The sequence below is a fragment of the Somniosus microcephalus genome, unplaced genomic scaffold (assembly GCF_052327205.1).
Source record: "Somniosus microcephalus isolate GS21.2 unplaced genomic scaffold, FLI_Smic_1.0 unresolved_chr7, whole genome shotgun sequence".
NCBI lineage: Eukaryota > Metazoa > Chordata > Chondrichthyes > Squaliformes > Somniosidae > Somniosus > Somniosus microcephalus.
The window spans coordinates 8,870,845-8,885,287 of record NW_028225185.1 but is presented as its reverse complement, the minus strand read 5'-3'; the positions used below and the strand labels follow the sequence as shown (position 1 = coordinate 8,885,287).

General features: G+C 53.1%; 1 protein-coding gene across 1 annotated transcript in view; it reads right to left on the bottom strand.

The window, feature by feature from the left end:
• The window catches only part of LOC147086454 (millepora cytotoxin-1-like), a 14,241-nt gene extending 5,231 nt beyond the window's left edge, over positions 1–9,010 (bottom strand). Inside the window, exons 1-2 of the mRNA XM_085978353.1 lie at positions 8,629–9,010; positions 5,347–5,535 (exon numbers count right to left, since the gene is read on the bottom strand). Coding sequence (XP_085834479.1) covers positions 5,347–5,535; positions 8,629–8,675 — 236 coding nt within the window. The 5' untranslated portion in view covers positions 8,676–9,010. The remainder of the gene's footprint in view (positions 1–5,346; positions 5,536–8,628) is intronic.
• Positions 9,011–14,443: the final 5,433 nt, after the last annotated feature.

Here is a 14,443-nt window from a genome sequence, read left to right as displayed (position 1 = left end):
TAGTCCTGTTAGAATTTTATAAGTTTCAATGAGATCCCCCTCTCATTCTTCTAAACTCCAGCGAGTATAAGCCCAATCGACCCAATCTCTCCTCATACGTCATTCCTGCCATCCCAGGTACCAGTCTGGTGAATCTTCGCTGAACTCCTTCCATGGCAAGAACATCCTTCCTCAGATAAGGCGACCAAAACTGCACACAATACTCAAGGTGTGGTCAAGATTTTAAACATCTCGATCAGATCACCACTCACTCAGACTCTTCTATACTCAGAGGAATACAAGTCAAGTTTATGCAAGTCAAGTAATTTAACCCTCTGAGCCCCAGAGGACATAGACAGGCTGTTGGAATGGCGGACACGTGGCAGATGAAATTTAACGCCGAAAAGTGCGAAGTGATACATTTTAGTAGAAAGAATGAGGAGAGGCAATATAAACTAAAGGGTATAATCCTGAAGGGGGTGCATGAACAGAGGGACCTGGGGGTATGTGTGCACAAATCATTGAAGGTGGCAGGGCAGGTTGAGAAAGCAGTTAAAACTGCTTACGGGATCCTGGGCTTCATAAATAGAGGTATAGAGTAAAAAAAGTGTGGAAATTAAGATGAACCTGTATAAAACACTGGTTCGGCCCCAACTGGAGTACTGTGTCCAATTCTGGGCACCACACTTTAGGAAGGATGTGAAGGCCTTAGAGAGGGTGCAGAAAAGATTTACGAGAATGATCCCAGGAATGAAAGACTTCAGTTACGTGGAGAGACTGGAGAAGCTGGGATTGTTCTCCTTGGAGCAGAGAAGGTTGAGAGGAGATTTGATCGAGGTGTTCAAAATCATGAGGGGTCTGGACAGAGTAGATAGAGAGAAACTGTTCCCATTGGCGGAAGGGTCGAGAACCAGAGGACACAGATTTAAGGTGATTGGCAGAAAAACCAAAGGCGACACGAGGAAAAACTTTATTACTCAGCGAGTGGTTAGGATCTGGGATGCGCTGCCTGAAAGGGTGGTGGAGGCAGACTCAATCGTGGCTTTCATAAAAACCTAAGAACGTAAGACAGTGGGAGCAGGAGTCGGCCGCCCCCTTGCTCGCCCCGCCCCCTCGCTTGTCCCGCTCCCCCGCTCGCCCCGCCCCCCCCGCTCATCTGCCTCCTCTCGCCTCCCCCTCGCTCCTACCCCTCTCCTCCCCTTCCCCCCTCTCTTCCCCCCTCTCTTCCCCCCTCTCTTCCTCCCCCTCTCCTCCCCTTCCCCCCTCTCTTCCTCCCCCCTCTCCTCCCCTCTCTTCCCCCCTCTCTTCCCACCCCCTCTCTTCCCCCCCCCTGTCTCTGCCCCCCCCCTCGAGCCTGCTCTACCATTCAATAAGATCATGGCTGATCTGATCTTGGCCTCAACTCCACTTCCCTGCCCGCTCCCCATAACCCTCGACTCCCTTATCGTTCAAAAATCTGTCTATCTCCACCTTAAATATATTCAATGACCCAGCCTCCACAGCTCTCTGGGGAAGAGAATTCCAAAGATTCACGACCCTCTGAGAGAAGAAATTCCTCCTCATTTCCGATTTAAATGGTCGACTCCTTATTCTGAAACTGTGCCCCCGAGTTCTAGATTCCCCCACGAGGGGAAACATCCTCTCTGCATCTACCCTGTCGAACCCCCTCAGAAGGGATTTCAAAAGGCAATTGGATAAGTACCTGAAGGAAAAAAATTGCAGGGCTACGGGGACAGGGCAGGGGGAGCGGGGCTGGCTGAGGTGCTCTTGCAGAGAGCCGGCACGGGCTCGACGGGCCAAATGGCCTCCTTTTGTGCTGTAACCATGATGGAGAGAGAGAGGAAAGTTGTGAGCTCCACTGTGAAGTTCTGACAGTGGACACTATGGGGTCGATTTTCAGTGTGCCTTGGAGTCGGGATTGGAGGCATGTGGGGGGTTAAATTCCTGAATTCAGGGGTCCCGACACCATCCCGCCCAAAACCCGCCTCCACGTAAGTTTTAGGGGCGGCGGGTACCCGCCCCGCACTGGGACCCGCCAACCCGAGGCAGGAAGGGATTAGTGCCAATGAACTGCCTGTTAACAGGCAGTTTTTAGCCTAATCCCTATTTTGAGGGGTGTCGTGTGGGATTCCCGATGGCTCCAAACCACGCCAAGTTAGAGCAGGCGGGCCACCGGGTTGAAGGACTTGGAGGGGTCGCGATGTCGGTGTTCCGGTGAGTGATGGGTGCATGAGTGCAAAGGTAAGTGTGTTTGGTGTGTCTAAAGTGTGTAAAGAAGTTTAAATTACCTGTACTTACCTTAACAGCCTTTCTTCCTCGAGGCGTCGGGAGTCCATCACTCAGCCGGCACTGAAAGCTGAATGGCTGCGAGCTGTCAAAAGTGACAGCCTTCAGCTTTCAGTGCCGGTGAGAGTTCTAACTGAGTCTGTGTAGAGCGACTCAGGTTAGAAGTCAGACTGTCAGTGTTTGACAGCTTCAAACAGCTGTGACACGCTGATATTTCATCTGTCATCACCTCTTGACAGATGAAATTTCGGTCTGTGACGTCACCTGTTGCCGGGCGGCCCTTAATTGGCCTGCCGAGCCTGCTGGGCGGGCTCAACAAGGTCAATCAAGGGAAAATCGCGTCAATTGGCCGGACGTCGATGGAGGCGGGACTAAAACCCGAAAGTTGTAGTCCCGCCTCCTTCCCAACTGCTGAATGAAAATCCAGCCCATATGTCCCTATGTTACACTGAGACTTGAACAGGAGACTATTGCAGGGCTGTGGGGAAAGAGCGGGGGGGAGTGGGACTGATTGGAGAGCTCTTTCAAAGAGCCGGCACAGGCACGATGGGCCGAATGGCCTCCTTCTGTGCTGTGCGATTCTATGGTTTTGCTTCTGTGAGAAAGCTAGGTGGAGTGCTAAGGTTTCCGTAGAGCGGGGCAAGACCAGGACTAGAAAAAAATAGTGGGAGAGGAGAGAAGGTCGGCCAAGGGGTCATGAACGGGTGATGCCAAGTTTGGCTTCTACATTGTAGGATGGATAACTGAGCACAGGTGTGGGGACCTGCACCTTCCGGAGCCCAGGTAGCTCCATCTAATATTAGAAACAGAAAAAAGCTGGAAACGCTCGGCAGGTTGCGGCAGCATCTGTGGAGAGAGAAACAGAGTCAACGCTTCAGGTCGATGACCCTTTCGTCAGAACTGGAAAAAGTTCGAGATGTAACAGATTTTAAGCGAGTGCAGGGGGAGGGGAAAGGAGCGCTGGGGAGGAAAGAACAAAAGGGAAGGTCTGTGATGAAGAAAGAAAGACTTGGATTTATATGATAGCAAAATACTGCAGATGCTGGAAATCCAAAATAGCAACAGAGAATGCTGGAAAAACTCAGCAGGTCAGGCAACATCCGTGGAGAGAAATTTGAGTTGACGTTTCAGGTCGAAACCCTTCTTCAAAACTGGAAAGAAAATAAAAAGATCGAAGGCAAAGCTGCGATCGAACAAAAGAAGAAAAGGAGACAATAAAAGGTATTAGAAGCCAGATGAGATGGTAATGGGCCCGTGGATATAGCGCCTTTCACGACCACCAGATGTCTCAAAGCGCCTTGCAGCCAATGAAGTACTTTTTGAAGTGGAGTCACTGTCGTAAGGTGGGAAAGGGGAGAGATTAAATGACAAAAGGCATGATTGTAGAAGGCAAAAGGAGATAGTAACGGGACAAGTAAAGAAACAAAAGATGGGTCTAGAGGAGGTGTAAATGGGAATGGCAGAAACATCAACATCTTTTTTTAATTCATTCTCGGGATGTGGGCGTCGCTGGCGAGGCCGGCATTTATTGCCCATCCCTAATTGCCCTTGAGAAGGTGGTGGTGAGCCGCCTTCTTGAACCGCTGCAGTCTGTGAGGTGAAGGCCTTATTGCTTTTCGTAGCCGTTTGTTATAACTGAGTGTCTTGCTAGTGGCCATTTTGGAGAGTAGTTAAGAGTCAACCACATTGCTGTGGGTCTGGAGTCACATATACCCGGCCAGACCGGGTAAGGGCAGTAGATTTCCTCCCCTAAAGGACATTAGTGAACCAGATGGGTTTTTACGACAATCCGGTAGTTTCATGGTCACCGTTACTGATACTAGCTTTTTACTCCAGATTTATTTAATTAATTGAATTTCATTTCCCCGGCTGCCGTGGTGGGATTTGAACTCACGTCTCTGGATCATTAGTCCAAGCCTCTGGATTACTAGTCCAATGACATTACCGCTATGCTGCCATCTGAAAAAAATGGGGGGGGGGGGCAGAGGTTATGGTCTGAAACTGCTGAACTCGATGTTGAGTCCAGAAGGCTGTAAAGTGCCTAATCGAAAGACGAGGTGCTGTTCCTCGAGTTTACGTTGAGCTTCATTGGAACAGTGCAAGAGGCCGAGGACGGAGGGGTCAGAGTGGGAGTGGGGCGGAGAATTAAAGTGACAGGCGACCGGAAGCTCGGGATTACCCTTACAGACTGAACAGAGGCGTTCCTTATCTGAGGAAGGATGTTCTTGCCATGGAGGGAGTGCAGCGAAGATTCACCAGACTGATACCTGGGATGGCAGGAATGACGTATGAGGAGAGATTAGGTCGATGGGGCTTATACTCACTGGAGTTTAGGAGAACGAGAGGGGATCTCATTGAAACTTATAAAATTCTAACAGGACTAGACAGACTAGATGCAGAAAGGATGTTCCCGATTGCGGGGGAGTCCAGAACCAGGGGTCACAGTCTAAGGATAAGGGGTAAGCCATTTAGGACAGAGATGAGGAGGAATTTCTTCACCCAGAGAGTGGTGAACCTGTGGAATTCTCTACCACTGAAGGCAGTGGAGGCCAATTCATTAAATATATTCAAGAAGGAGTTAGATATACTTCTTAAGGCTAAAGGGATCAAGGGATATGGGGAGAAGGCAGGGACAGGGTACTGAATTTGGATGATCAGCCATGATCGCATTGAATGGCGGAGCAGGCTCGAGGGGCCGAATGGCCTCCTCCTGCTCCTATCTTCTATGTTTTTATGTTCTGCAAAAGCGGTCGCCCAATCTGCGTTTGGTCTCCCCAATGTAGAGGAGACTGCATCGTGAGCAGCGAACACAGTATACTAAATTGCGAGAAGTACAAGTAAATCGCTGTTTCAACTGGAAGGAGTGTTTGGGGCACCTGGACGGGGGGGGAAGGGCAGGTTTTGCATCGCCTGCGCTTGATGTCTGTCGGTGCAAGTGCGACTCTACAATGGGAAAAATGGTGCAAGGGTGCCACCTAAAGGTACGAACGAATGCCGACACCCAAATAAGTAGTGCAGGTCACAGAGGCAGCAAATTACTTAATTGTTGCTCCACCCAGGAAAAATCTGGAAAAGTATTACTTGCGATCCTTGTGCGGGTCGAGATGAAGATTTCCCACTCCACAAATCAGCGAGTTTGAAGGACAGGAGAAATTAATCCCTTCATCGAATCGGTTGACGTACTCTGTCCAGTTGCAATGAATACGCCCCTTGAAGGTTGCCTTGCAGGCGAAGTCCCAGGCTCTTTCACTCGTTTTATTACTGTATTGGCTAGAGGGGAAATAAATGGTTACAATTCGACATGGTGATTACAATTCAACACTGTGATTACAATCTGACACGATGATTACAATTCGACACGATGATTACAATCTGACACGATTAGAATTCGACACGATTACAATCTGACACGATGATTACAATCTGAGGCGATGATTACAATTCAACATGATTATTACAATTCGACATGGTGATTACAATTCAACACTGTGATTACAATCTGACACGATGATTACAATCTGACACGATGATTACAATCTGACATGATTACAATTCGACAAGATGATTACAATCTGACACGATTACAAACTGACATGATGATTACAATCTGAAACGGTGATTACAATTCGACACGTTGATTACAATTCGACACGATTACAATCTGACACGATGATTACAATCTGAACACGATGATTACAATTTGACACGGTGATTACAATTCGACACGATGATTACAATTCGACACGATTACAATCTGACACGATGATTACAATTCAACACGGTGATTACAATTCGACACGATGATTACAATTTGACACGATAATTACAGTTCGACACTGTGATTACAATTCGACACGATGATTACAATTCAACATGATGGGCCCCTTTCACTCACTTTACTCTAGCTGGGGTAACCCTGCCTTCTAATAACACCCGCTTCCTTCATCTCCTGGGCTGCAGGAAAAGGAGTTGGAACTGCACTGCGACCCAGCTTGCTCACATCCCACACATGGATGGGCCGTAATTGGAGGCACAGGGCTACAAAGGCCGAAAGTGAAAGAGAGGCAGGCTGTAAAATGACCCTACTCTGGCCTCTTGCGCATGGCCCACTCCCTTCGCTCCACCATTGGTGGCCGTGCCTGCAGCTGTCTGGGCCCCAAGCTCTGGAATTCCCTCCCTAAACCTCTCCGCCTCTCTCTAGCTCTCTCTTGTCCTTTAAGACATGCCTTAAACGCTACCTCTTTGAACGTAAGATGTAAGAGCAGGAGTCGGCCATACGGACCCTCGAGCCTGCTCCGGCATTCAATAAGATCATGGCTGATCATCAACCTGAGAACAATCACCTGTCCTAATACCTCCTTATGTGTCAGCCGTGGCCCAGTTGGGAGCCTCTGAGTCAGCAGGTTGTGGGTTCAAGTCCCACTCCAGAGACTTGAGCACTAAAATCTAGGCTGACACTCCCAGTACAGATGGAGCGCCGCACTGTCGGAGGGGCAGTACCGAGGGAGTGCCGCACTGTCGGAGGGGCAGTACTGAGGGAGTGCCACACTGTCGGAGGGGCGGTACTGAGGGAGTGCCGCACTGTCAGAGGGGTGGTACTGAGGGAGCGCCGCACTGTCGGAGGGGCGGTACTGAGGGAGTGCCGCACTGTCGGAGGGGCAGTACTGAGGGAGCACCGCACTGTCGGAGGGGCAGTACTGAGGGAGCGCCGCACTGTCGGAGGGGCAGTACCGAGGGAGCGTCGCACTGTCGGAGGGGCAGTACTGAGGGAGCGCCGCACTGTCGGAGGGGCAGTACTGAGGGAGCGCCGCACTGTCGGAGGGGCAGTACTGAGGGAGCGCCGCACTGTCGGAGGGTCAGTACTGAGGGAGCGCCGCACTGTCGGAGGGTCAGTACTGAGGGAGCGCCGCACTGTCGGAGGGGCAGTACTGAGGGAGCGCCGCAGTGTCGGAGGGGCAGTACAGAGGGAGCGCCGCACTGTCGGAGAGACAGTACTGAGGGAGCGCCTCACTGTCAGAGGGGCAGTACTGAGGGAGCGTCGCGCTGTCAGAGGGGCGGTACTGAGGGAGCGCCGCACTGTCGGAGGGGCAGTACCGAGGGAGCGCCACACTGTCGGAGGGGCAGTACTGAGGGAGCGCCGCACTGTCAGAGGGGCGGTACTGAGGGAGCGCCACACTGTCGGAGGGGCAGTACAGAGGGAGCGCCGCACTGTCAGAGGGGCAGTACTGAGGGAGCGTCGCACTGTCAGAGGGGCGGTACTGAGGGAGCGCTGCACTGTCGGAGGGGCAGTACAGAGGGAGCGCCGCACTGTCGGAGGGGCAGTACTGAGGGAGCGCCGCACTGTCGGAGGGGCAGTACAGAGGGAGCGCCGCACTGTCGGAGGGGCGTTACTGAGGGAGCGCCGCACTGTCGGAGGGGCGGTACTGAGGGAGCGCCGCACTGTCGGAGGGGCGGTACTGAGGGAGCGCCGCACTGTCGGAGGGGCGGTACTGAGGGAGCGCCGCACTGTCGGAGGGGCGGTACTGAGGGAGCGCTGCACTGTCGGAGGGGCGGTACTGAGGGAGCGCCGCACTGTCGGAGGGGCGGTACTGAGGGAGCGCCGCACTGTCGGAGGGGCGGTACTGAGGGAGCGCCGCACTGTCGGAGGGGCGGTACATGAAGGAGCGCCGCACTGTCGGAGGGGCGGTACTGAGGGAGCGCCGCACTGTCGGAGGGGCGGTACTGAGGGAGCGCCGCACTGTCGGAGGGGCGGTACTGAGGGAGCGCCGCACTGTCGGGGGGGCGGTACTGAGGGAGCGCCGCACTGTCGGAGGGGCGGTACTGAGGGAGCGCCGCACTGTCGGAGGGACGGTACTGACGGAGCGCCGCACTATCAGAGGGGTAGTACTGAGGGAGCGCCGCACTGTGTCAGAGGGGCAGTACTGAGGGAGCGCCGCACTGTCGGAGGGGCAGTACTGAGGGAGCGCCACATGGTCGGAGGGGCAGTACAGAGGGAGCGTCGCACTGTCGGAGGGGCAGTACTGAGGGAGCGCCGCACTATCAGAGGGGTAGTACTGAGGGAGCGCCGCACTGTGTCAGAGGGGCAGTACTGAGGGAGCGCCGCACTGTCGGAGGGGCAGTACTGAGGGAGCGCCCCATGGTCAGAATGACAGTCCAGTTTATGTGGCTCGGTGTCGGGTATTGCTCCTGTGAAGCGCCCTGGGAGGCTTTACTAGGTTATAGGCATCTATATAAAGCCAAGTTGATGTTGGTCTGTTACAAGTGCTGAAATAATAACAAACCAGCCATCACGAACGCAGTCCTAACCCACCGTTTTTCCCGATCCTGCTTTGCGCGTCGTTGAGTTCATTCGGACATAATTACCTCACAATTATGGAAATCGAACCCCCCCATGGGCAGACGTAGCTCATTGCCTGGTTCTCATCATTCAACCATCGTTTCTCTGCAAGAGACAGTAGGACATTCGGAATGAGTGGCGGGCTCGGGAGCTCTGGGGATGGGGGGCGGGGGGGAAATGGAGTTACGATCGGGGAAACCCGGGCCCACAGTGATTAGAAAGAGATATCGCGTTAAAACGGAGCAGCGCCGCCTTCTGACACGCTTTCAACTAGCGGCCCGCCTCTTGCGGCCAGACCGGTCACCCGCAATGTTCCCGTTAAGTTGTGCCGCCGCGCTCTGGAGTTCCGGCGCGGGCCGGCTCGCTCACTTGCCAAGAGAAGCAATCGCGTCTGCGCGGACTTCTGAATAGAAACATAGAAAAATAGGAGCAGGAGTCGGCCATTCGGCCCTTCGAGCCTGCTCCACCATTCAATATGATCATGGCTGATCCTCTATCTCAATACCATATTCCCGCTCTCTCCCCATACCCCTTGATGTCTTTTGTGTCTAGAAATCTATCGATCTCCTTCTTAAATAGATTCAGTGACTTGGCCTCCACAGCCTTCTGTGGTAGAGAATTCCACAGGTTCACCACCCTCTGAGTGAAGAAATTTCTCCTCATCTCAGTCCTAAATGTCCTACCCCGTATCCTGAGACTGCGACCCCTCGTTCTAGACCCCCCCCAGCCAGGGGAAACATGCTCCCTGCATCCAGTCTGTCTAGCCCTGTCAGAATTTTATACGTTTCAATGAGATCCCCTCTCATTCTTCTAAACTCTAGTGAATACAGGCCTAGTCGACCCAATCTCTCCTCATACGACAGTCCTGCCGTCCCAGGAATCAGCCTGGTGAACCTTCGTTGCACTCCCTCTATGGCAAGTATATCCTTCCTTAGGTAAGGAAACCAAAATTGCACACAGTACTCCAGGTGTGGTCTCACCAAGGCCCTGTATAACTGTAGTAAGACATCCTTGCTCCTGTACTCAAATCCCCTTGCAATGAAGGCCAACATACCATTTGCCTTCCTAACTGCTTGCTGCACCTGCATGTTTGCTTTCAGTGACTGGTGTACAAGGACACCCAGGTCCCTTTGTACATCAGCATTTCCCAATCTATCACCATTTAAATAATACTCTGCCTTTCTGTTTTTCCTACCGAAGTGGATAACTTCACATTTATCCACGTTATACTGCATCTGCCATGTATTTGCACACTCACTCAACTTATCTAAATCGCCTTGAAGCCTCTTTGCATCCTCCTCACAACTCACAGTCCCACCTAGTTTCGTGTCGTCAGCAAACTTGCAAATATTACATTTGGTTCCCTCATCCGAATCATTGATATATATATTGTGAATAGCTGGGGCCCAAGCACTTGTCCCTTAAAGGGACCACGCACCCCGAAATTTTTTTTAAATGGAACAATGGTCACCCCCACCCCTTGTCCCGTCTCCGTTGATACCGGAAGTGGCCGGGTTGGATCCCTGTTTCAGATTTTTAACATTTTAGGCTCCTGCCGATCCAGACCCAATTTTGATGGGTTATTTCTCCTCAGTTGGCTAAGTGTCTGAGCCACAAGGATTCCTGTCACCATGGCTACAAGTCTTCCAACCAAACTGAAGAGGAATTCTCTCCCTTTGCCTGGTGGCTGAGAGTACACAATGTGCTCAACAGGACACACTTGACTCCCCCCGCCCGCCCCCACCACCGCCCCCCCCTCCGCCGAGTCCAAGGAACACTGACACCAGCTGCGAACAGAGATACAAGAACTGAGCGTTCCTGGACAGTGCCCAGTACCTCATTTCTCATTGACTATCCCAACGCACTCTTGGCCTCCCTCCCACCATCCACCCCGCCCTAAACTTCAGCTCATCCAAGACTCAGCTGCCCCCGTACCCTAACTCGCTCCGAGTCCCGTTCACCCATCACTCGCTGTGCTCGCTGACCTACATTGGCTCCCGGTCCGGTAACGCCGCCATTTGAAAATTCTCATCCTCCAGTTCAAATCCCTCCATGGCCTCCTCGCCCACCTCCCTATCTCTGTAACCTCCTCCAGCCCCACAACCCTCCGAGATCTCTGCGCTCCTCCAATTCTGGCCTCTTGAGCATCTTCCTATTTTAATCGCTCCACCATTGGCGGCCGTGCCTTCAGCTGCCTGGGCCCCAAACTCTGGAATTCCCTCCCTAAACCTCTCCACCTCGCTCTTCTCCTTGAAGACGCTCTTTAAAACCTCCCTCTTTGACCCAGCTTTCACCTGTCCTAATATATCCTTATAGAAACATAGAAGATAGGAGCAGGAGTCGGCCATTCGGCCCCTCGAGCCTGCTCCGCCATTCAACGAGATCATGGCTGATCGTCCAAATTCAGTACCCTGTCCCTGCCTTCTCCCCATATCCCTTGATCCCTTTAGCCTTAAGAAATATATCTAACTCCTTCTTGAATATATTTAATGAATTGGCCTCAACTGCCTTCTGTGGTAGAGAATTCCACAGGTTCACCATTCTCTGGGTGAAGAAATTCCTCCTCATCTCTGTCCTAAATGGCTTACCCCTTATCCTTGGACTGTGACCCCTGGTGGTTATGTGGCTTGTGTCAAATTTACGCTCCTGTGAAGCGCCTTGGGACGTTTTACTACGTTAAAGGCGCTAGGTAAATGCAGGTACTTGTTGTTAACCAATCACTCCGAGCTATTGCTATTGACGCCGAGCTCTCTGTCTACCCCCATCACAAGTCTTTTTGGCTCTCATTTATTGATCCGACTGTGGTCTACACTTCTCTGCTCCAAAACCCCGGTTCTCTGAGTCAGTAGGTCATGGGTGCAAGTCCCACTCCAGGGACTTGAGTATAAAAATCCAGGCTGACACTCCCAGTGCAGTACTGAGGGAGCGCCGCACTGTCGGAGGGGCAGTATTGAGGGAGCGCCGCACTGTTGGAGGGGCAGTACTGAGGGAGCGCCGCACTGTCAGAGGGGCGGTACTGAGGGAGCGCCGCACTGTCAGAGGGGCAGTACTGAGGGAGCGCCGCACTGTCGGAGGGACAGTACTGAGGGAGTGCCGCACTGTCGGAGGGACAGTACTGAGGGAGCGCTGCACTGTCGGAGGGGCAGTACTGAGGGAGCGCCGCACTGTTGGAGGGGCAGTACTGAGGGAGCGCCGCACTGTCAGAGGGGCGGTACTGAGGGAGCGCCGCACTGTCGGAGGGGCAGTACTGAGGGAGCGCCGCACTGTCGGAGGGGGCACTACTGAGGGAGCGCCGCACTGTCGGAGGGGCGGTACTGAGGGAGCGCCGCATTGTCGGAGGGGCAGTACTGAGGGAGCGCCGCACTGTCGGAGGGGCAGTACTGAGGGAGCGTTGCACTGTCGGAGGGGCGGTACTGAGGGAGCGCCGCACTGTCGGAGGGGCGGTACTGAGGGAGTGCCGCACTGTCGGAGGGACAGTACTGAGGGAGCGCCGCACTGTCGGAGGGGCGGTACTGAGGGAGCGTTGCACTGTCGGAGGGGCTGTACTGAGGGAGCACCGCACTGTCAGAGGGGCGGTACTGAGGGAGCACCGCACTGTCAGAGGGGCGGTACTGAGGGAGCGCCGCACTGTCGGAGGGGCGGTACTGAGGGAGCGCCGCACTGTCGGAGGGGCAGTACTGAGGGAGCGCCGCACTGTCGGAGGGGCAGTACTGAGGGAGCGCCGCACTGTCGGAGGGGCTGTACTGAGGGAGCACCGCAGGGGCTGTACTGAGGGAGCACCGCACTGTCAGAGGGGCAGTACTGAGGGAGCACCGCATTGTCAGAGGGGTGGTACCGCACCGTCGGAGGTGCCGTCTTTCAGATGAGATGTTAAACCAAGACACCGTCTGCCCTCTCGTAAAAGATCCCACAGCCACAACTGGAACGATAGGTGTCCTGGCCCAATATTTATCCCTAAACCAACATCACTAAAAACAGATGATCCAGTCATTTATCACGTTGCTGTTTGTGGGAGCTTGCTGTGCGCAAATTGGCTGCCGCGTTGCCCACAGTACAACAGTGACCACACTTCAAAAAAAGTACTTCATTGGCTGTAAAGCGCTTTGGGACGTCCTGAGGTGGTGAAAGGCGCTGGAGAAATGCAGGCCTGTATAAATAATTAACGCAATTTCTTTCTTTGCTCAGGTTCCCGATAAAAAAAAATAGGAAACGATGAAGAGACTGGTACCTGGAGCCTCCGGCGGTGCCCCACCTCCGGCCAGGAGGAGAGAGAGGAGCACGAACCTCACGGCTGGCATTGAAGGGCTGGAACAGCAGGGAACAGGAACGAGGAGCGAGTCCGCAACCAAAGGCGTCCAGCCCCGCTCTATATGTGGCCCGGAGGCTGTCATGCAACAAGGTCGCAGGTGGGTACACACCTGTAGCCAGGTGGGCCTCCTCCCCCACCTCCTTCACCACCCCCCATCACACATGAAGCTTCCTTGAACACCATGCACTTTGGCAGTGTGCCAAAAGCTGAAAAGGTCGAAGGTTGAAGAAGCAGATTTTAGTATCGAAGCAACTGCGGCAAAAGGCAGGTCTCGAACCGCAGACAAATGTCCAACTTTACTTTCAATTTGAGGTAGTTGAACTCCAGGGCCATGCATCCTGTGGCAGGCCGAGGGAAAGGGACTGAGGCAGGGTGGGTTGTTCTTAACAATAACTTTCCAACTCTTCTGAGGCCCAGAAGCCAGCCCTCGACATTCCCCATTCTACAGCATAGAATCCGACAGCACAGAAGGAGGCCATTCGGCCCATCGTGCCTGTGCCCTGGCTCTCCGAAACATACATCTCCACTGTGTGTGAAACTATCTGTCAAGGTGAAGGTTGTTAGTCCATTCCAGGCACCCAGTGTCAGGATCGAACACTCACAGGTGCAGGCACCGCACGGGTTAGATACAGAGTAAAGCTCCCTCTACACTGTCCCATCAAACACTCCCAGGGCAGGTACAGCACGGGTTAGATACAGAGTAAAACTCCCTCTACACTGTCCCATCAAACACTCCCAGGGCAGGTACAGCACGGGTTAGATACAGAGTAAAGCTTCCTCTACACTGTCCCATCAAACACTCCCAGGGCAGGAACAGCACGGGTTAGATACAGAGTAAAGCTCCCTCTACACTGTCCTATCAAACACTCCCAGGGCAGGTACAGCACGGGTTAGATACAGAGTAAAGCTCCCTCTACACAGTCCGCATCAAACACTCCCAGGGCAGGTACAGCACGGGTTAGATAGAGTAAAGCTCCCTCTACACTGTCCCATCAAACACTCCCAGGGCAGGTACAGCACGGGTTAGATACAGAGTAAAGCTCCCTCTACACTGTCCCGTCAAACACTCCCAGGGCAGGTACAGCACGGGTTAGATACAGAGTAAAGCTCCCTCTACACTGTCCCAACAAACACTCCCAGGGCAGGTACAGTCTACAGTGCCAGTATAATTCCTCAACTGCTTTTTTGGTACACTTTGGAGTTATGGGTGCACAGTGCCCGAGAGTGACCAGTTTAATCAGATAATCATGGGCGGAGTGCCTGAAGTTCCAGTGCCAGGTGGCAATCAGGACTCGTAAAAGTAGCCCTTGTATTAAGAGGTGTGTCATAGTCCAGATTGTGTATGAAGTTTTACTATATGACTATTATAGCTGACGAGTTATCACATGTTCATTGTATGACTGTGTTACGAACATAAGAATTGGGAGCAGGAGTCAGCCATTCAGCCCCTCGAGCCCGCTCCGCCATTCAATAAGATCGTGGCTGATCATCGACCTGAATTCCACTTTCCCGCCCGATCCCCATATCCCTCG